Below are 22,500 nucleotides of genomic sequence, written 5' to 3'. Positions count from 1 at the left end.
GCTGTTAAAACTTCGAGTAACTGACAAATAACATGTTGTCCATGGACCGCTTCAAATCAACATCAAGACTTGTTAGGTAGGGATGCACCGATATATATCGGCCAATTATTGTCCAAATTAAAACCATCGGCATAAAAAGCATGAAAATGCTGATGTGAAAAGCTGAAAATATACATAATTTTGTACATTTATTGCATTGTATAATGTTAATAATCAGGTTTTCTGTGTGTAATTTAAAGAATTCTACCAAAATAAGTTACATTTGAAAACATAAAGCATGTCGAATATGCATATTGAATATGAATTGTTTTTATATGTAAAATGTCAGTTCTGTTGTTCAGAACTACAAATATAGAAGTGCAAGAAGTGCTAAATAACTTTTTTTTTCTCACATCAAACGTAATAAACCTAACCCTATTATATATATATATATATATATATATATAGGGTAGAGGTCGAGCGATAGTAGATTTTACCGATACCGATAACTAAGTTGCGCAGCTGCCGATAACCGATTAATCAACCGATGGTTTTTAAAACTGATACTGAATGAAAAGGTAACACTCAAAATAAAATAGTGCTGAACTTTATTACAAAAATAAACAGCACTGACTGAATCATGAAAATGTACTGTACTTTTTTAAACTAAATAAATAGATAAATATTAATATACATGAACTAATATTTGATTTTTAACGTCAGATTATTTTTAAATTGACGTTGTTTCTTTAGTCCACAAGAGGACGCAATAATACATAAACCTTTCAGCATCATTATATTATTGCAAAGAACATTCCGGCTGTTAAAAAAAAAGGGCATTTCATTTTCAACTAATGTGCATAAAATAAATTAAAAAAAGTTTTAGTCAGTCTATATTCTCAAATGTTAATTCAAAAGTAAAATAAGGGGGAAATGCTTCAATAGACAGTTCACATGGTGTTACACTTGCACTGATTCCTACTAGACTCAAGCTTCATAATAACAGCGAAATACCACAATGTTTCTTATTCAGTACAGTTGTATGTCGAGTAGCAATATTCACAGATAGCAGAGGTATTCGGCTGAACTCAGTGGTGAAGCGGCTCAGACTATGAGCACAGAGCAGGGGCTGTTCAATAGATGAAACACAACAGACTGGAACCAAACGTAAGGATCTCGAAACACACATTTACACGTGAACATCTTTCCTGACAAAGCATTTAAACAACTCCTAATCTGAGAAACGCTTATAAGAGAGCAAGACGCAACAGCCAAAGACCTCCAAAGAACTGTAAGGGGCTGTTCACACCGAACGCTTTTGCAACCATCCATTTGTTTTTCTGTGCAAACAAGCGCTAGACAAACGTCTTTATTTCCCTTTGTTTTTGTTTATTCAGTGTCTCGTGCACGAGCGCTGTTTTTTTAGATGATGTGTCTAAATAAAAAGAACTTTAAAAGCATATTGAGACACCTGCTTTCTGTTAAACTGTATTTGTTGCGCTGTGTCTCGCCTTTATCAGCGCAAGAATGTGATCGATCTGAAGTCATCGTATTACAGTGAGGATAAAAAAACTGAATTGAAATCAGATGTGTTTCTGAATTGTTTATACGTTTCTCTCGGCTGCATGAAGATATTAATTTGCTTTCTCACATCACTAGCTTTAAATATGCAGCTTAGCTGGCTAACGAATGCATAAATGTTACCAGAAGGATATAAACTAATGCAAATAGATGGTAATAGATGGGAACAATCGTGACATTTAAACATATGGGTAGGACTTGCAGGTATTTTTGTCCCATTGTTCTAACCGCTTGAGGTTAGCTTTAATGTTAGCGTCCTCTCAGCCTTGTCTGCAAACATACTGTTGTACTCTACTAATGCAACATCTAGTCAACAAATGAATTACTTTATAATGATATGACAACATGTACTGTAGTGTGCTGTAGTCTCACATGTCAAAACAAACAGCACAAGGCATCAGTGAAGTGATAGTTTTTATTTCACCTCTAGAGGACGCTCTCATACTGTAGCGGCAGCGGACCCTTCCCAGCCGCTCCAGCACCGGACGCAACAGGGAAAAACTATCAGTGTGGATTTTTTGCCGATAACCGAGAGTTCCAGAAATCTGTTATTGGTGCCGATTTATCGGCAAAACCGATATATCGGTCAACCTCTAATATAGGGCTGCACAATTAATCGAAACAATAATCGAGATTACCATTACAGATATCGCAATTATATATAATCGTGAACATTTTCAATTACAGCACTCCATTTAGGTGTACTCCCATTGCACCAACATTTTCTATTTACAACATATTTTTTGGTCCGTTGTGTGCTGCAAAGGCAAATCTGATGTGTTTAAATTAGTCTAAAGTCATATCAGTAATGCTCACTATCAAAAATAAACTGTGTGCAATTTATTTAAAATGTGAATAACACTTTTTGTTTTACGTGTAATTAAAATATTAAAGCAATTCAGGAACATACTTCTCAGGTTGTTTTGATGCATGTTCGACATAAAGATATGCCCCACACAAAATCAGTGTTTTAATGTAAATTCTATTAATCGAAATGAATAATCCCAATAACAATATCAAAGAAAATAATCGGCAATTAGGATTTTTTTTCATATTGTGCAGCCTTGCATATATATTTAATCTAGTATTTATGGCTCTCTTAAAATTTTGGCCGGTCATCTGTTCAACAGATTCAATTAATGTTCAATATTGTTTTAGAATAATAAACTAGCTTTTGTTCCTCTTTGTATATTTTCTTTTTAAAGCTTAATTCTTAAGCAAAACCATGATCTGGTGATAAAATTAGGCAAGTAAATCACAAAAAATTGGTTTTAATATTTTGTTAAAATTGTATTGGCCAAAAATGTTCATTATTCATTATAATTTTAAGTTAAATTGATGTAAATGTATAAGAGAAGGTGTATGTTTTAGGTGCTGTAACTGGCCACCATTTCTGGTAACAAGTTTTCAACATTTTTAAACACCTTGCCTTCACTTAATTTTTATTTTAAGTTTTAAAAGTGCAAATGTACCTCCTAAAAAGCTCCTAAAATCAGCATGCATAATTACAATTAGCAAAATGCTGTTTAAAATAGTTGTAGTTGGATGCTACAGCTAGCATGTCACGAATACTCAGAAGCATTTCATGTCAACTAGCATGTTGATTCTTGCCTTTGTGATCATGAGCTGAATGGAGATGTTTTGTAACTCTACTGAATTAGAAGAACAGAACTGAAACATTCCAAGTGGTCTTTTCAGACAAAGTGAAGGATTAAACATGCAATTCTTTAATCATCGTTTTGTTTACCGTCGGTGTGCAGGACCCTTCACAGATGTGGTGACCACCAACCTGATGTTGAGTAACCCGTCTGACAGAAGAGTATGTTTCAAAGTGAAGACGACAGCTCCTCGCCGTTACTGCGTGCGGCCCAACAGCGGTTTCATCGATCCCGGCACTACGGTCACCATCTCAGGTGAGAAATCATCCAGAAGCGCTCGGAGCGACTGACTGTCATGAGGCCATCTGTGAACAGATGAGTGATTCAGTCATTAATGAGTGTGTGTGTTATGTCTCCTCCAGTAATGCTGCAGCCGTTCGATTACGACCCAAATGAGAAGAGCAAACACAAGTTCATGGTGCAGACGATTTTCGTGCCGCCGAGCGTCACAGACCTGGAAGCATTGGTGAGTACTGCTGTGTTCTGTCCCAGCATACACAGTAGAAATTGCCATCTGCTCTCATTCATGTTGGCTAGTCACTAACACTAGGTGGCAGCAAAAGCTCACACATACACATTACAATAGATGTCATATACACACAACTGCACCTTTATTTCAGTTTAATCCATGTTTTAATACTCCCTGCATACTGCGTAGAATACATTTTTTTAATAGTATGTGAAACACAGTGCATTATGTAAGCATAACAGTTTCAAACAGTATGCTACAATGTTGATACATGACCTCATCATGTTTAATTCTTATTTTGCACTTCAGATTTAATTTTATGTGAAAATGTCTGATCAAATATTGAGTTGAGAACATGATTTAATATCTCCATTATTTCTTTGTGTTCATTCATCATACTGGAAATGAAAGATCAAGTCGAGTGCATTGTACAGTATCTCATGCAGTGTGCTTTGGATGTAGACTGTATTTTTTGGCAAATGTAGTAAGTAGGTCATCTGAGTGCATAGTATATACTATATACTGTGGAAATAATATGGGTTGCAATAATATAGTAGTACACTATTCCAAACATTGGCAATATCAAAACAGCTGGTAATAGTGTGAGGAAATGATACCGTATGCACACATTTGACAAAAATTATTATTTTTACCAATATGAAGAGAACAAAAACTCATTTAGTCAGGCTCTGAAGTCCATTTTTTTAAAATTATTATTATAATATTTTTTTCTCCCCAATTTGGAATGCCCAATTTCCAATGCGCTCTAAGTCCTCATGGTGGTGTAGTGACTCGCCTCAATCCGGGTGGCGGAGGACGAATCTCAGTTGCCTCCACGTCTGAGACCGTCAATCCGCGCATCTTATCACGTGGCTTGTTGAGTGCGTTACCACGGAGACGTAGCGCGTGTGGTGGCTTCACGCTATTCTCCGCAGCATCCACGCACAACTCACCACACACCCCACCGAGAGCGAGAACCACATTATAGCGACCATGAGGAGGTTACCCCATGTGACTCTACCCTCCCTAGCAACCGGGCCAATTTGGTTGCTTAGGAGACCTGGCTGGAGTCACTCAGCACACCCTGGATTCAAACTCATGACTCCAGGTGTGATAGTCAGCATCAATACTCGCTGAGATACCCAGGCCCCCTCTGAAATCCATTATTGAATCATGAGACCTGGTAAATTCCAGTAAAAACGTTTACTGGTAAATGTACCACATATGCAATTCACACATGCAACATCTTTCTGTCTTTTTTTTTTTTTTTCATTTTGCTCAGAATATGAAAATACTTGGTATCACACACGTACCGACTATGTAAACAGCTACAGACAAAAACAGTGCACCAAACGACTAAGGATCGCTCCGACTGTCAGGTTGATCCGATCTCAAACTAATGTAGGAACGCGTTTCAGGACAGATGTAAACAAACATGGATGTACGGGAGCGCTGCCGTTGATTTTGCTGCTTCTCTGTTCTGAGTCTCAAAAGAAATGGGACGAGCACATTTAGGTGGAAAAAGGATGTGATGTGAGTTGGAGATGTGGCGTTAAAAGTTCAGCTCCACTTTGAGAGCTTGTTTGCTATCTCCATTTCTTCATGGTCCAGTGTCATGACCACATGCCATTTGCTGCTCACCGTATGACTTCATATTAGTCATGGAGCATCATACACTACGAGATTTCCTCTATAGTTGGCTCTACAATACCAGACATGTTTGATATCGGCTGAATAAATGGAATAATTTCACTATCTGTCCAATTTGACTACATATTTTAACTTGTGAGTAACTGAATTATCTCTGTCAGAATTTTGAGATTGGCCCAAAGCAGACTTGCTCAAACCGTTAATCTTAGGGCTGCGTTCACACATCGTATTAAAACAGAACTTTTCAGGTAATGTTACAACTTCTCATTCAGGGACATTGTGTGATCCTGTTCAGGCATTAAATGAAGGATGTGTGTTTTCTCTTTTCCAGTGGAAAGATGCCAAACCAGACGACCTGATGGACTCGAAACTGCGCTGTGTGTTTGAAATGCCTTCAGACAGCGATAAGATGGTGAGAGTTTGTGTTGTCACTGGATAAACGTCATGAGGGGGCGTGGCCTTGGACAGCCTCTGTGCTGTGATTGGTCTGATGAGTCCCAGTTTCCTTGAAAGACGACACATAAAGTCCTCTTTAATGATGCATTGCACAACTTGTAGACACAGTCTTGTTCGTCCTGTCGCCTGAGAGAATCTAAATTAAACACGAGTTTACGGCGCTTTCTCAATGTCTCAATCTCTTCCTGTGATGTCACTGTACTGGTTTAGTTGAGGTGGGGTAAGCACATACTTGGTGTTATAGTCTTTGAATTATTCATGTGTAATTCTTTATTATGCATGATTATGTAAACAAACACACGGATGTATTTTCACTTGTAACACTTTCTATGAATGTGCTGAGCTGCTTCAAGTGTTTAATTGCTTCTGTTTTACAAATCATTAGAGTAATAATATTCTAACCGTCTGTCGTAATTTAACGGGGTCATAAGTAGTATTTACTGCTCATACTTAGAACACACCCCAAATCCTAAGTGTTCTCCAGACATGAATGCTCTATCAGATCATGTGTGTTGTTGAGGAGAGATGTGCTGTGACATTTTCACCTGGATGAACAGTGCTCTTAGCAACAGCATCTCATCATCCGTGGCAGCGCACAGTCATATCTCGGTTCAGTTCTGTGTCTGATACTGTGAGGTGTGTTTGTTGCTGCTGTTAAACAGCAGCTGATGGTCTCAGTCGCATCTCTCTCTGTCTCTCTGATCAGAATGAGCTGGAATCATCCAAAGCTGCGACGGTTCTGAACTCGTCTAAGGCCGATGGCACATCAGGAGCGCTGGACGACACGGAGATGAGGAAAGTCCTGGAGGAATGCAAGAGACTGCAGACAGAAGTGGGCAAACTGCATGACGAAAACCGCCAACTCAAGGTACACCGCTGAATTTCATGCTGTTTTAATTCTTAGTTACTGTGCAGAGTCATCTTGTCTTTACCGGCATGTTGTTCTTCATCAGGATGAAGGGTTGAGGATGAGGAAGGCCAATCAGTTCGACAGCTCCGTCTCAAAGTCTTCAGCGATGCTGAGCAAAGAGCCCGCCTCCAAATCCCTCCCATCACTGCTGGTCGTCATCGCCGCCATCTTCATCGGGTTCTTCCTAGGGAAGTTTGTCTTGTAAAGGTTTGCCGATCACGTTTTCCGGTCCTGAAGAGCAAAGCGTGCATTCTTGTCGATAACCGTTGCACGAGTGCTGACGTGCACTAAAGCAGCGGAAATAAACGTGTCTGTGTACGGGATCATTCAAACGGGCCTTGCCATTCACACACGGTTAGCACACACGGTTAGCAGACACATACACACACACACACACACACACACACACACACACAGAAACGCGAGTCGTTTTGTTCTCCCTATTTTTCGCTTTCTGTGGTTCCGGGTGGGTTTTTCTGGGGTCGGGAAGAACAAATTGTCCATTTGTGAAACATCACTAACAGCTCAGAGAAGGCACTGTGTGTAGAGTCCTTCATGGAAATTGAAACCTAAGAATGAATAAAAGGACGCGTTTTCTCTCTCTGTGGTTTTATTAAGAGTTTAATGGAATGTTTTAAGTGTCATGTACATGTTGTTTTGATTCTTTTGAGAAAAAAATGGGAAATACAGATTCATAATAAACAAACCAATGGTCTTTGCTACTTGTTGCTGGATGGTGACATTAAACACTGAATTCCACATTTATGTTCTTGAATGTGACGATGTCAGTGGGGAAACAGTCTGCCTCCTGTATCATAAACCCACTGACACAAACGCCAGTTCAGTCATTTCATTCAGTTTTCTTTATGCAAATTATATATTAAATTGTGAGGCAACTTGACTGAAACCAATCACCATTTACAGTCCTGTCCCGTGGTATTCAACATTGCTGAAATAAAAAGTCTTTAACACTCTTGATTGAGTCAGCTGTTTGTTTCTGGATGAAAGGGTTTGACAATCAAGAAGAAAAAAAACCCACTGGAACCAAATGATTTTCAAGGTGTTCAGTTCTTTTAACGGTTCTGGAACGTGTGCCGCTATAATGATTCTGATTGCTGCTGGACAGTTTTCTGGTTGCGGTCTCCTGAAGAAATAATGTAAAAACTACCAAAATGAGCAACAACAAACGCTTTAACCCTCCTATTGTCTTAGGGTCATTTTTGACTCGGGACATGTAAGAATATGATACAGGGAAGTTTTGGGTACTGAACCAAACATTGTGACTTTGTCAAGACCATCAAAACAGACAAAATATTTGTTGTTTATAATGTTTTAAGAGAAATAAGAATTTAAAACAAATGGTTTCTTCCATTGTCTTTGCTCAGTTTTGACCTGTGTGGTAAGAACCAGTTGTGCCTTTCTGACTTTCTGGATGTTCTAAGTCTTTAAATAGTTGTTTGTCTATGAATCAAATTTGACCTAAAAATATTTAAAATATTCTCAAATTTAGCCCCATACTGTTCTCTAGCCCCTCTATTTACCTGCTACACTGGGTCCTGCATTTTTCCCACAAATTTCAAACTTTCCTCTCAGATGGGTTTGTGCACTCATGCACATCAACACACAGTATTTATTTATTTTAACAGGCAAAATGTTAGTAAATAAGTCTACTAACATGATTTTAGCCCCCCCCCCCCCCAATGGTGAACAACCTATTAATATAATTTTCTGGCAGAAATATGTATTTTGGCACCTTCCTAATCTCGAGCAACACATTATTTGACATTAGTGGGCAGGAATGGATGTTTTTGGACATGTTTTCACTGCTGGAAAAGGATTGATTTGTGAAATAGGCATGGACTAAAATTGTAAACCTAAAATGTACAGTTTATTTTTTTATGAGCAGAATAAATCAGAAATTGTTGTAATATAGTTAAGATATTATAACTTGCCAAAAGTGAATAAAAGAAATGTTTGCCAATTTTTTTTTATTTTTTTTTTGGTGGGATGCTCTGTAGTGCCGTAACTGACGTTCTACACTAATTAAGTATTTATGCATTTCCCCAAGGACAACTGTCATAACTCAGAGTAGTTACTAACGATATTAACATACTCTAACCTCGAGCCATCGCTTCGTGTTATCTACCCACTCAGGTGAGGCGCTGTCAAAAGACCCTCATCTTGACTCTGTAAAGTTTCAGCACTGTGGAGCCTCATGTGTCCGGGAAGAACAAATGCCAAATTTTGCACCCACCTGAAATTTGAAATGATCTCATTATTTGACTACGCTGGTAGTAAATGTGAATTGTTTTCCAAACATTGTCCACTGTTCTTTAAAATTGCTAAAAGATTTGTTAATGGAACCATAAAGACACTGGTATGAGGTTTCTTTCAGGTCCTCCTCGGAAGTCCTATGACTCCTGCAATTTACAGGCGACAGAGCAACAGACTGTTAAAGCAGCAGAGTCTGGAATATTATTCACAGCTGTCCTCAGATCAGAACTGGACTTTTACATGGTGATCATCCATTAAATCAGTTCTGGTCTGTCTAGTTGTGTGATGCACTACAGTGTGTACGAGGACACGTCAATGAACGAAGTCATTTTCACTGGACTACATTAGTGTGCATGCATCAGTCACGAGCTGCCTGAACTGAGACACGGAAACCACATTTCATTTTCATGTAAAAGCATGGAATATTTTAGCACTTTAGTTAATCGGTTGTCCTGATAAAAGATGTATTCTTCAAGGCAGACAGTTTCGGCTGCTCATGTTTGTTTAGTTGTTAGAAATGTGAGCTGCATGTTCGACGATTCAAACAGTTCGTGTTTTAAATGCATGTATGAGCAGTTTCCTCAACTAGTGCAAACGGACAGATCCGAACACCTCAGGACACAAAGTCGCTCCTGAGACAAACTCGCTCCATCCCAGCTACATGAAACTGATTAATATGAGCAATAAGCTGAGGTTGAATGAGTCTCCGAGCTTTTCCGTGTTGCATCCGTTGCCGAGTCTGAAATACTGGTCTCCCTCCTGTCCCACGTGTGGCTCCCCCTTCTGGCCAGCGTTGCAGCGTATCAGCGGCGGCTGGTAGGACGTGGCACGTCTGTGCGGTCGGTCTGGACTCTTGCCGTTGGTCGGTCTCTGGCCATTATACAGAAGACTGTGTCCCTCAGAGTCTTGACCCATGCTGAAGAGCTCATACTCAGTGTGTGGCAGACGGATGCCCAGTGGGGCACATCCAGAGGTGGAGGTCACGTCCTGTGAGACGCCTAGCTTCCAGGAGCCCTCTGTGCCACACTTATGCCCACTGAAGATGTTCAGGAGGGTTGTGGTGGCCACATCCATGGGCGTCACCTTCATGTGGGTCACTAGAGGAGCACACACAGATCAGTGAGTCGTTAGAAGGCCTGCTGGGAGTTTGAGACCGTGAGTTTTTAGAATAGCAGTTTTAAATATATGTGGAAAATGAAGAGACATTCTTGTTTTGTTGTGCAACAGAAATTACACAGTTTGAAACATCAACTAGGTAGGTAAAGTTTGTCAAGAACCATGTTAGTTCATAAACTTTGATGTTATCTGAAGTTAGAAAGGAAGAAAGAAAATGAAAGACAGACAGCGAAAGAGAGAGAGAGAGAGAACAACTGAAAGCAGATTTACACCACGTCTACAGTAATCTGTTTGTAAAAGTTTGAAACCTCCATTTTCAGTTTTTTGATGTTATCATTATCCAAAGTATGTTGTACTATAAAGTCTTTTTGAAAATCTTTAAGTGGAGGAAAACGCAGTTCAAGTGCGTAAATCTAGCAAAATCAATGAATTTCCAAATGAAAATAGATTACAGTGGATGTGGCCTTATGATGCATTCTCATCATGTTGGAATTACTATAATTACAAGATTTGTAAAAATCCTTCACTTCTTTGTAGAACTTGTAATAATGTTGGTTTGACAAAGCCAGCATACTGTTATTCAACAAACTTGGTTTAAGTTTTTTTCTTCAAATCCCTAAACCAAAACTGTAATTCCTCCGAGAGTTTTCAAACGACATTCACCTAAATTGGTACAGATCATTAGACTGTTCTGGAATAGTGTGCTGTGTCTTTTCGAACTGATCAGACTTACGGTTTTCACACAGCGGACAATCAAATATGGGAAAAATCCCATAGACTTAAATTGACGGAATGTTGAAACAAGCCAATGGAATGCTTGTTAATTTAATGCAAATGTAAACAAACCCACAAAAGGCCTTTAATCTGCTTTAAATTGCTCTCTCTCTCTCTATATATATATCTCTCTACTTTGTGACCATCTATCTGACTATTTAGCAAGTTTGCTGGCGGTTATGTCTGTATTAACATCAAACTTTCAACAACTAGTTGAAACTTTCAGACAAGGTTTAGTCAAGCCAGCATCAAAGTTTGTCTTGACAAACTTGTCTAGTTACAAACTGTGAATTCAATGAAAGCTCTGACTTGACTTGTGATGTTATGTATAAAGAACTAACACAGGAAGAGCCTCAAAAATTAAAGGTAGTTTACACGTAGTTCCGCTTGATATGCCATTTTATTATACTGTAATCAGTGTTACCAGAAGTGCTTTCTTTGTTCTTAAAGAATATATAGAGATTAATTAATGTAGTTGTTAAATATTTCCTGTCAGCAACAAAGCCACAAATGGCATGCCGTTAAGAGCACTGCCATAGAAACAAATAAAATCTCATTCCGAGGATGTGAACAGCTTGTCATTGAAACTCCAAATTTTCCTCTGGTAACTGTATTAATTCCAAAGTCTTTTTAGCAAGTCAGTCCCCTTAACGTCCATTTTTGGAACGCTCCTGGGCAGCTATTTTCTATATAAACAAGTGGAATAAAAGTGCAGCTCCTGTCTACTTGAATGACCAAAATCATCAAAAGGTTTGGTAAGGATTCCAATCAAAGAACAAATTTTAAAACAGCAGTGAAATCTGACAACACTGGTATCATAAACTGTGCTTCTTTATCTCAGATTATGCTAAAAAAACACAATTTTCCCAGCTTGTATAGCTCATGTGCATGTGTGTTATCGAGTTGATTGACAGGCGATGTCTGTATCTTAAAGGTGATTGGTTCTTTTACCTCTAGGGCGTGACTTTTCTACATCCATCATATTGGGTGTTCCAGTTTCTCCCATTCATTTTAATACGAGTGCTCCATCTCTCTGGTAATTCTGACAGGGAGGGTTTGTTTACGTTTGAATATTTTGTCAATTGGAGTTTGAATAGTCTTGGCCTGTTTGAACATTCTGTCAATGTATTGTCTATGAGTCTATGGGATTTTGGATCATCCGTTACAGGAAAACCGTTTGTCTGATCCATTCGAAAAGTCAAAGCAACCCGAGTCAGAACAGTCTGAAGGTCTGTGCCAAATTTGGTGAATGTAGCTTGAAAGGTCCAGGAGGAGTTACAGTCAGTAAAGTTGGTCTTGGTTTAGGGGTTGTCTGTAGAATGATAGTATGTTGGCTTTTTCAAGTCAACTTAATGAATGATCTGAAACTTCAAGAAAGTAAACTTACATCCTTTTTGTATTATCAACTCATGAGCACACTTCTGAATCATACAATGACAAATGGGACACTTTACAGTCTCCTGGACTTTATGGATACACTCAAGTAAAAAACACAAATCCACATCAAGTCATGTTGGGGCGGTAAACAGCCTTGATATTTTTTCGAGGCAATGTTCAAGGAATTCTGTGGCTGTAGAGACCGTGCAGGACTGTTCGTCGACAAACAAATCAAAACACAAGAGAAATCCCTTCAGAGAACAGTAACAAGCATCTGATCACTGACCTGTGAAGATAAACTCTACGCCGCCCATGACTGTCTTTGAAGGAACTCCTCGGCTGTATCGTCCGCTGGCTATGATGCTGAAGGCCGGATGTCGGCAGACGGGATCGGAGAAATGCTCGTACTGTCCTTCCCAGATGTTCCTGTCCTCGTGAAAGGTCAGATGTCGGGTGAGGAAGAGGACGCCCGGGCGCACTTCACATCGTGTGCTCACCCAGTTTCCATGGAGACGCACAGGCCGGTTCCTCTGGGATGGTAAGACAGGTGGATGACGAAGATCGGCCAAAGCGATGATTCGACAGATTCCACAGCGACGCTCATCGACCTGACAGAAACGAGTATACAGATGATTTTAGATGAGTCATTTTCAATGACTCATCTACCATTAAAGAAATCATCTACCAGTCCAAGCCCATCTAAATCAGTGGTTCTCAATCTTTTTGACTCATATAAGACAATATATGAAGGCTAAGATAAACACACATAACTTTATTAACATAAACTTGGCATATAAATGGATAAAATAATTAATCTTGAACAATGTTGTGACTCCAGAACTTTCAAGAACTGTATGTTGTTCAATACAAACAGGTGTTGAAGGGAGTTGTTAAATTAAGTTATGAAATGATGTCAGTTTTTCAGTGATTTTTAGCACTTTTAGATCTGTTATAGCAAGTTAGTTTATTTTAATATAGCTTATAAATTTAGTTTATATAATTCTTAGTCATCTTTAGGCCCCCTTGGATGTTTGCTGAGGCCCCCTGCTTGAGAACTACTGGTCTAAATGGTTGGTTTCAACTGTATAGACTCTGAAGACCCACGAAAAACCAGCTTGAAATGTGTGTTCCAGTGAGACACTTACAATGGAAGTTAATGGGGCCCATTTTTGGAGGGATTAAAGGCAGAAATTGTTATTATTTGAGCTGTAAAGTTGTTTAAATTGTCACTTTTACATCATTTAATGATTTTAGGATTTACGGCATTATGTTTGTCATGGCAACGAAGTTGTAAAATTGTCTATAACTTTAACAGATGTGGTTAGTAAGTGTTTTTATGACAGTAAAATCATGTTAACACACATATTGTTTATGTCTTGTGTCTGTACTTTTGAAACAGTGAGTATTTTAATGTTTACAGATTATTGACCCCATTGACTTCCATTGTAAGTGTCTCACTGGAACACACATTTAATGAAAAGGAGGGACGAGTCGAAATTAATTTTTGTGGTAATCAACATTATGACACAAATGCTGTCGACTGAGACTAACTTTTTATTAAATGTGGAATGTCATACACACTGAAAACCCTAATATGTTCATTGCACTCATTTGATTGAGTAAACTCGTTCCCTCAATTCCATTAAGTAATGGGGTCTCCCAAAACTTGAGTATTTAAGTTCAATTAACTTGGTTTTCAAGTAGAGTGAACTTAACTATTTAAGTTGAGTTAACTACACGCAAGTAGACTTAACTCATATTTGAATTTAAATATTGTTGTTTCTACTGTTGTAGATTTTAATTGAATTGATTACATTTTAGATCAAACAACAGCACAGCTCAAATAAAGATAACTGATTCTAGGTCAGTTTTTAAAGAGCACCTATGATGGTTTTTAAACGTGCCTAATTTTATTTAAAGGTCTCATACAATAGATTTACATGCATTCAAGGTCAAAAAACACTTTCATTTGCTCATAATTTAAATTGCAGCATTACCTTTTTCCCCCAGTGTCTCAAACGACTCGTTCTAAAAGATTCATTCTAAACTCCTCCTTTCAGAGAGCATACTCTGCTCTGATTGGTCAGATGTCCCAGTCTGTTGTGATTGGTCTACCGCTTAGTGTAGTGTTTGAGGGCGGGTCAAAGCTGTCAATGAAGACCAGAGGCGGGTTTTTTGTTACCAAATTACGTAGGTTAGTACAGGAAGTAAGTCTGGAATTACTAACGACTCGTTTCAGGTGTTCAGAATCGGTTCTTTCTTTTGGGAGTCAATAACTCCATTTGTCCTGCACTTTGATTTTTGAAACTCTGCAGACTTTTTTACATTCACAAACAGCTATATAACACACTACATGAAAAGAAATATTTGAAAAACCATAATAGGTGCTCTTTAAATAATTCTTTACAGAAATGCATATATGCACTTCAGCTGCACATGCACAAAGAGAACTGAGATAGTGTGACCAGAGTCCAACTTAACCAAAGAGACACGGATCACCCTAATGGTGACATCACACCAAACAACTATGCAACAAAGCATAAATAACACAACAAAAGAGCTAAAACATCTATGAATTCTTAAGAACAATTATTTAAACTCTGACCAAGGAAACATAATTCAAGCAGCAAGGGATTGTGGGTATTCCCCGTAGCCTCAATTTTGTACTCAGTAGTCTGAGTTATTAACACTTCAAATCTTAAGTCTATGGATTTTTAAGAAAAATAAGTTCAATGAACTTAAATATTTGAGTTATGAGTCCAAAACTTGACATTTCAAGTAATAATTAAGACAACTTGATTTTTACAGTAATGACAACTTTATGGATTACAGTGCAGAAGACATTCAAACTATTGTTTTGATTGTTTTTAAGAGCAAATGGGGTCAATATGAGACAAAACAAATTATGACACAGACCTAAAGTATGAGCTGGTTCAGAGGTTCAGTTTAATAACGATGACCATCAACACAGAGAATCTGAATTTGAACAAATGCTTAAAATTCATGCAAAGTGATGACAGCAGCAGAGTGCCCGAGAGAGATTCTGACTAGTCGAATTATTCAGCCCATTTGAATCTAATTTAGCATACAATTTTCCACCGTGGACAGAGAGTAAAAACCCTACAAATCTCAAACCAGATGTTGTTCATCTGTCCAAACACTGAAAACATGCTCTTTTGGTCTAAACTAATCCATGCAAGTCTGCATTTAAACTTGCACTAGTCTGAATTTTGCTCTTTCTAATACTGAAGTATTGTGTCTCTGGGTGAAAAACATACTTGTTATTATTGCTAGAAGTCTCCTCCATTCATCTGTCTGTGATGTAAACAGTTCTAATACATTGATTCATCGGTTTTACACAGAGCAGCGGTGCATCATAACTGAGAAACCACTCAATAAAATACACCAAATGAATATCTTCATACCACATAACAGCCTTTAGAGTCATGCAAGAGAACATTATGAAGCAAGAAATGATTATCAGAAGAAACAAGACAATTGTGGATCATAATTCTCGGAATTGTGGAAATTGTGTTGTGTCATCAGGTTGAAAGACTGTTTCCTGGGCTTCGCATAATCAGATTATAGGGTCGGTTTCTCGGTGCGCTGTGATTAATCTCAATCAATCAGAGAAGCTCGTGGGATGGCGGGTCGTTCGCACATGGGACATGTGTTCATGCAGGAGGCAAGAGAAGCACTTGACTTTGGATCAGTTGGCATTGCTTACTTGAGTAAGGCTCCCCATCAATTATTCAGCCTTGAACTAGAATTCATTAACATTGCATTACGTGTTTCACATCGGCTTTTAGCTGCGGTGAGGGCTGGGGGGGGGGGTTGCGCTCACATGAAAGAAATGAATCCATCAGAAAAAGCTCATCTCACAGGTTCTCCTAGAGCCTTAGGCACACGCCGAGCTAGAAACCACACTGTTGCCCTTTGCAAACACTATTTCCACATTGCCTTTGAAGCAGATGGGAGATCAGCTGCATGGACATGTCCCGACACACCACAAATCACACTATTTAAACGACAGAAAGACGAGAAGCCATGAGAAATGCATCCATCTCGATCGAGTTGATGTACATCTCAGTAATACCGAAATGAAATTACAGTGAAGGCTTTCAATGAATATGTAATGCTCACAGCGGGCAGGAGAAGAAGACCGTGACGGAGAGACGAAGACACCTTGCATGAATTATTACAGCCAATGTCACTTCCCAAATGAAGTACAATGTTATGTATTATACAGCATTTAACTTCAGCAAACATGACATATGATGAATTAATCATTCCTCCATCAAGAGCTTCATGTATTTTTCAGGTTTGGTGGGGTTTTATTTGAAGTTATGCTGAATGTATAAAGTTTAAAACATTTGTGAATCTCAACTGTTTCTGTGATCGTATAACTACTCGGGTCCCGGAAAGGGCTTTTTTAAAAATATGTCATACTCTTAAAAATGCCTTTGATTTTCAACTACACACATTAGGTTTGCTGGTTAACTTGGAGCTACGTACACCACCGGTCAAACGTTTAGACACACCTACTCATTCTTTATTACTATTACTTTTCAAAAAAGTAATAAGACAAACATACTAGCATCATGCTAGCAATGCCTAGCGAAGTGCTAAAAAATGCTAAAAACATGCTAGTATCATTCTAACATATGTTAGCAACACCTAGCGAAGTGCTAAAACGTGCTAGCATCATGCTGACACATGCTAGCAATGCCTAGCAAAGTGCTAAAACATGTTAAAAACATGCTAGCATAATGCTAACATATGTTAGCAATGCCTAGTGATGTGCTAAAACATGCTAAAAACATACTAGCATCATGTTAACACATGCTAGCAATGCCTAGTGAAGTGCTAAAACATGCTAAAAACATGCTAGCATCATTTTAACATGTTAGTAACACCTAGCGAAGTGTTAAAACATACTAAAAACATGCTAGCATCATGCTAACACATGCTAGCAATGCCTAACGAAGTGGAAAAATGTTAAAACATGCTAGCATCAAGCTAACATATGCTAGCAACGCCTAGTGATGTGCTAAAACATGCTAGCATCATGCTAACACATGCTAGCAACACATAGAGAAGTGTTAAAACATACTAGCTACATGCTAGCATCATGCAAACACATGCTAGGATCATAATAGCAGTGCTTAGCAACATGCTAGAACATGCTATGTGACACGTTTAGCCACGGCAAGCACAACTCACATTTTCTTCAGGAAATTTACCTATCCAGTTCTTTTTTTACTATTACTTTTCAAAAAAGTAATAAGACAAATTACACAATATGGAGTTATATAGCGGTCAAGTTTATTCTAAGCTTGTTTGTCTTTGCAAAGATTTGTTTATCTGCTCCAAGTCATCCATTTAAATAAATAAATAAATAATGTTTGGTTTGCAAAGAAATTAATATGTAGGCACAACTTATTTTTTTCTACAAAATTAATTGTAAACATTTAAACCTTTAGATCAAAAGGTATTTAAGATCATGAAAAACATGAATTCAGTCAACTGTTTCCAAACCTTAGACTGAGTGTAATTTAGATTATTTTAGTAAAAGTATGTGGAATAAGAATGTGATACTCCTGCAGTATTAAATAGTTTATCTCTAATAGGACGGGTATTGATACAGATTTCCCAATTTGATTCCAATTCACAAGTTCTTGATTTCATTCTAATTAGATTTTATTTGATTTAATTCAGTTTCATATGGGTATATTTCAGTCTTAATTTTCAGTTAACACAGGGAACCTTCTAACAAGGTACATTACAAAAATATACATTTTACACATTTTATTTTATACTTTGTTTTTCATCATTTGTCACATTTCAGCTTTTTAAAAATGTACAAATGCCATGTATATCATCAATAAATATGCTGTCTTGAAATTGCATATAGTATATACTGTATATACAGTATATATAATGTATATGGATACATGTATATTGTATTCACAATTTGTACTATTTAAGTATTTACACTGATATGTAGAACAAGCGCTAAAATGGTACTGTCCCTTTAAGACTACAGGCAGTTCAGCGTTTGTTTTGATTGAGTTGATATTAATGAGAGTGGAGTCGAATGGCTTCTTCATTAGAATTAAATGTTTCTATTTTTCTGACTGTAAAGAATGGAAAAGTATATTAAAAGAGACATCAATCTAGGGGTGGGCGATATGACCAAAATCTTATATCATGATATCACTAAACTTTATATCACGATAAAGATATACATCCTGATATAGTTAAATATGTCCAAAAATTGGTTCATATATTAAATAACCATATTGTAATGTATCCAGCCACTGAATTAAATACTTAATAAATGAAAACTACTTCCCCTTATATAATAATTTAATTTATTTTGACCTTGACAAACATAGTCAGAGATTTTTGAAATTTCACATTTCAGTCTGATTGTTTACTAGTATTATTATAAAACACTTCATTAGACGTTTGAGATGTCTGACTTCCTCCATAGTGCTTTAAGGTAAAAACTCCAAACTCAGTAGAATTCAAATGGATCATCCAAGTTTTGAAGTTTGTGTTGTGAAAGAGAGAAACCAGGTTGAGTAGCGCAAGTGTCTATGGAGCCCAATCTGGGAGCATGCGGAACTCGTGCGCACTTTCATGCTTCAGAGATCACGTGAAACACAGCTGCATGTGTCTGATAAGAAGCATATTCAGAATGCAAGATTAATGTCATTGAATTTGCTTTGATGGTCAGTACCTGAAAACCCCTGTTTCTTCAATTCTCTCAGGTTCACATAAAGACTGAGAGACTCTTATTGGAGAAGGTGGCGCATAAAAAAGTGAAAGACTGATCTTGAGGTTTTAAGAATCGATATCGAGATTGTTCAAATGTAGATCGTGATGCATCAGAAAATCAATTGTTTTACCCAGCTCTCATCTCTGTATCTGAACACATTCAGGTATGACCTGCTCTTAACCAGCTGTTAAGAGTTTTTTTTTTTACATTTTTGCTTTACTTACTCTAACCTCTCTTTTTATTCCAGGTGACACCATTAAAGCTGATGTGTGTAATATCTGCACTTCTAGGGCCATCGATTGGAATTGCAAAAATAAACAATCATTATCAATGATTGATAATCTTGCCCCCAACTTACACCATTAATTGCTGAAACAAATACCCCTACCCAAACTCACAACACTGGTTGATAAAACAGACAGTCCCACCCCAAACTTACACCATTGGTTGATAAAACAGACAGTCCCACCCCAAACTTACACCATTGGTTGATAAAACAGGTAGTCTCACCCTCAACTCAGGCGATTGTTTTAGAAAAGAAAAAGTAATGGCCCCAACTCACACCACTGGTTGATTAAACAGATAGTCCCGCCCCAAACTCACACCATTGGTTGATGAAACAGATAGTCCCGCCCCAAACTTACATCATTGGTTGATTAAACAGATAGTCCCGCCCCAAACTCACACCATTGGTTGATGAAACAGACAGTCCCACCCCAAACTTACACCATTGGTTGATAAAACAGGTAGTCTCACCCTCAACTCAGGCGATTGTTTTAGAAAAGAAAAAGTAATGGCCCCAACTCACACCACTGGTTGATTAAACAGATAGTCCCGCCCCCAACTCACACCACTGGTTGATTAAACAGATAGTCCCGCCCCAAACTCACACCATTGGTTGATGAAACAGATAGTCCCGCCCCAAACTTACATCATTGGTTGATTAAACAGATAGTCCCGCCCCAAACTCACACCATTGGTTGATGAAACAGATAGTCCCGCCCCAAACTTACATCATTGGTTGATTAAACAGATAGTCCCGCCCCAAACTCACACCATTGGTTGATGAAACAGATAGTTCCGCCCCAAACATACATCATTGGTTTATTAAACAGATAGTTCCGCCCCAAACTTACACCATTGGTTGATTAAACAGATAGTTCCGCCCCAAACTTACACCATTGGTTGATGAAACAGATAGTCCCGCCCCAAACTTACATCATTGGTTTATTAAACAGATAGTTCCGCCCCAAACTTACACCATTGGTTGATTAAACAGATAGTTCCGCCCCAAACTTACACCATTGGTTGATTAAACAGATAGTTCCGCCCCAAACTTACACCACTGGTTGATTAAACAGATAGTCCCGCCCCAAACTCACACCACTGGTTGATTAAACAGATAGTCCCGCCCCCAACTCACACCACTGGTTGATTAAACAGATAGTCCAGCCCCCAACTCACACCACTGGTTGATTAAACAGATAGTCCAGCCCCCAACTCACACCACTGGTTGATGAAACAGATAGTCCAGCCCCCAACTCACACCACTGGTTGATTAAACAGATAGTCCAGCCCCCAACTCACACCACTGGTTGATGAAACAGATAGTCCAGCCCCCAACTCACACCACTGGTTGATTAAACAGATAGTCCAGCCCCCAACTCACACCACTGGTTGATGAAACAGATAGTCCAGCCCCCAACTCACACCACTGGTTGATGAAACAGATAGTCCAGCCCCCAACTCACACCATTGGTTGATTAAACAGATAGTCCCACCCCCAACTCACACCACTGGTTGATGAAACAGATAGTCCCGCCCCAAACTCACACCATTGGTTGATGAAACAGATAGTCCCGCCCCAAACTTACATCATTGGTTGATGAAACAGATAGTCCCGCCCCAAACTTACACCATTGGTTGATTAAACAGACAGTCCCACCCCCAACTCACACCACTGGTTGATTAAACAGATAGTCCAGCCCCCAACTCACACCACTTGTTGATTAAACAGATAGTCCCGCCCCCAACTCACACCACTGGTTGATTAAACAGATAGTCCCGCCCCCAACTCACACCACTGGTTGATTAAACAGATAGTCCCGCCCCAAACTCACACCACTGGTTGATTAAACAGATAGTCCCGCCCTCAACTCACACCACTGGTTGATGAAATAGATAGTCCCGCCCCCAACTCACACCACTGGTTGATGAAATAGATAGTCCCGCCCCCAACTCACACCACTGGTTGATGAAATAGATAGTCCCGCCCCAACTCACACCACTGGTTGATTAAACAGATAGTCCCGCCCTCAACTCACACCACTGGTTGATTAAACAGATAGTCCCGCCCCCGACTCACACCACTGGTTGATTAAACAGATAGTCCCGCCCCAAACTCACACCACTGGTTGATTAAACAGATAGTCCCGCCCCCCAACTCACACCACTGGTTGATTAAACAGATAGTCCCGCCCCAAACTCACACCAGTGGTTGATTAAACAGATACTCCCGCCCCCAACTCACACCACTGGTTGATTAAACAGATAGTCCCGCCCCAAACTCACACCACTGGTTGAATGAACGTTGTTGTGTCGGGCTGGACGGGTCTCTCTAAAAACAAATACATTTTTATAGTGCCACAGAGTCACAGTGTTTACAGTTCTCGAGAAAATTAACCTGCAAATGTATAACTTATATTTGCCTCTGCATATTAATCTGGAATAAGACAACAGAAACAGTTGCACACTTCAGCTTTAAACTCATTATTATTAATGCTCTGAACTGAGAAGTGACTCTACAAGACATTCCCTCTATTCTATTCTATTCTATTTTTTCGATGCACTTTTAGGCTTTGTTGTATACTTTTTATTTTGTTATTCTTTTTATTGTATTCTACTGTGTGTTCTGCTCTATTCTTCGTTCTATTATTATTCCAGGTGACACTATGTGACTCTGCTGAACTCTTCTTCTCAATATTAATGCCCTGCTGTGAGTGGTGACTGTAGAAGACATTCAGATGAAGTTCATCAGTATGGATCAGTGGAGACGTCAGTCTGCTGGAGTAATACTGTCGAGTTTCTGACCTTGGCACTCTGTAGTGGGGTCTGGTAGCCAGAGGGCTGGTGGAGTCTCCTCTGAGCGCGCTCTGTGTGAATGTCTCCTAGGAACAGCTCCTCCGCCTGTCTGCTGGGGTCGCCATGGTGATAGCGCCTCTCCAGCCTCATGAGCTGCAGTTCCTGCATGCTGAAGTCTAAGCCACGGGTGCAGTCACGACCCGGTGATGCCCACTCCCCGTCCCACAGCTCGTATGTCAGGCCCGGCTGCAGCGGGTGCCGTAGGTCACAGGCCATCTCTAGTTGTCTCTGCACATGTGATGCCGCCACCGGCCCGTGACACAGCAGCTGAACGCGGGTCAGGTGGTACTCAGACTCTGTGCCCCCGCGGATCGCCCATGAGGCCTGGCGT

At 39.1% G+C, this 22,500-nt stretch overlaps 2 protein-coding genes across 3 annotated transcripts in view; one reads left to right on the top strand and one right to left on the bottom strand.

Annotated features, from left to right (window-relative positions):
• Positions 1-7,679, top strand: part of LOC127434562 (vesicle-associated membrane protein-associated protein A-like) — an 8,807-nt gene extending 1,128 nt beyond the window's left edge. The window contains exons 2-6 of the mRNA XM_051687372.1: positions 3,321-3,473; positions 3,581-3,684; positions 5,669-5,749; positions 6,500-6,661; positions 6,747-7,679. Coding sequence (XP_051543332.1) covers positions 3,321-3,473; positions 3,581-3,684; positions 5,669-5,749; positions 6,500-6,661; positions 6,747-6,908 — 662 coding nt within the window. The 3' untranslated portion in view covers positions 6,909-7,679. The remainder of the gene's footprint in view (positions 1-3,320; positions 3,474-3,580; positions 3,685-5,668; positions 5,750-6,499; positions 6,662-6,746) is intronic.
• Positions 7,680-8,394: 715 nt separating this feature from the next.
• LOC127434561 (protein APCDD1-like) overlaps positions 8,395-22,500 on the bottom strand; it is a 19,722-nt gene continuing 5,616 nt past the window's right edge. For both annotated transcript variants that reach the window (XM_051687370.1, XM_051687369.1), the window contains 3 exons: positions 22,119-22,500; positions 12,531-12,852; positions 8,395-10,074 (listed from right to left, as the gene is read on the bottom strand). The exon at positions 22,119-22,500 is cut by the window's right edge and continues 147 nt beyond it. In XM_051687370.1, the coding sequence (XP_051543330.1) occupies positions 9,635-10,074; positions 12,531-12,852; positions 22,119-22,500 (1,144 nt within the window). In that variant the 3' untranslated portion in view covers positions 8,395-9,634. The remainder of the gene's footprint in view (positions 10,075-12,530; positions 12,853-22,118) is intronic.

The sequence above is a fragment of the Myxocyprinus asiaticus genome, chromosome 44 (genome assembly GCF_019703515.2).
Source record: "Myxocyprinus asiaticus isolate MX2 ecotype Aquarium Trade chromosome 44, UBuf_Myxa_2, whole genome shotgun sequence".
Classification (NCBI taxonomy): Eukaryota; Metazoa; Chordata; class Actinopteri; order Cypriniformes; family Catostomidae; genus Myxocyprinus; species Myxocyprinus asiaticus.
This window is presented reverse-complemented; position numbering and strand designations above follow the sequence as displayed.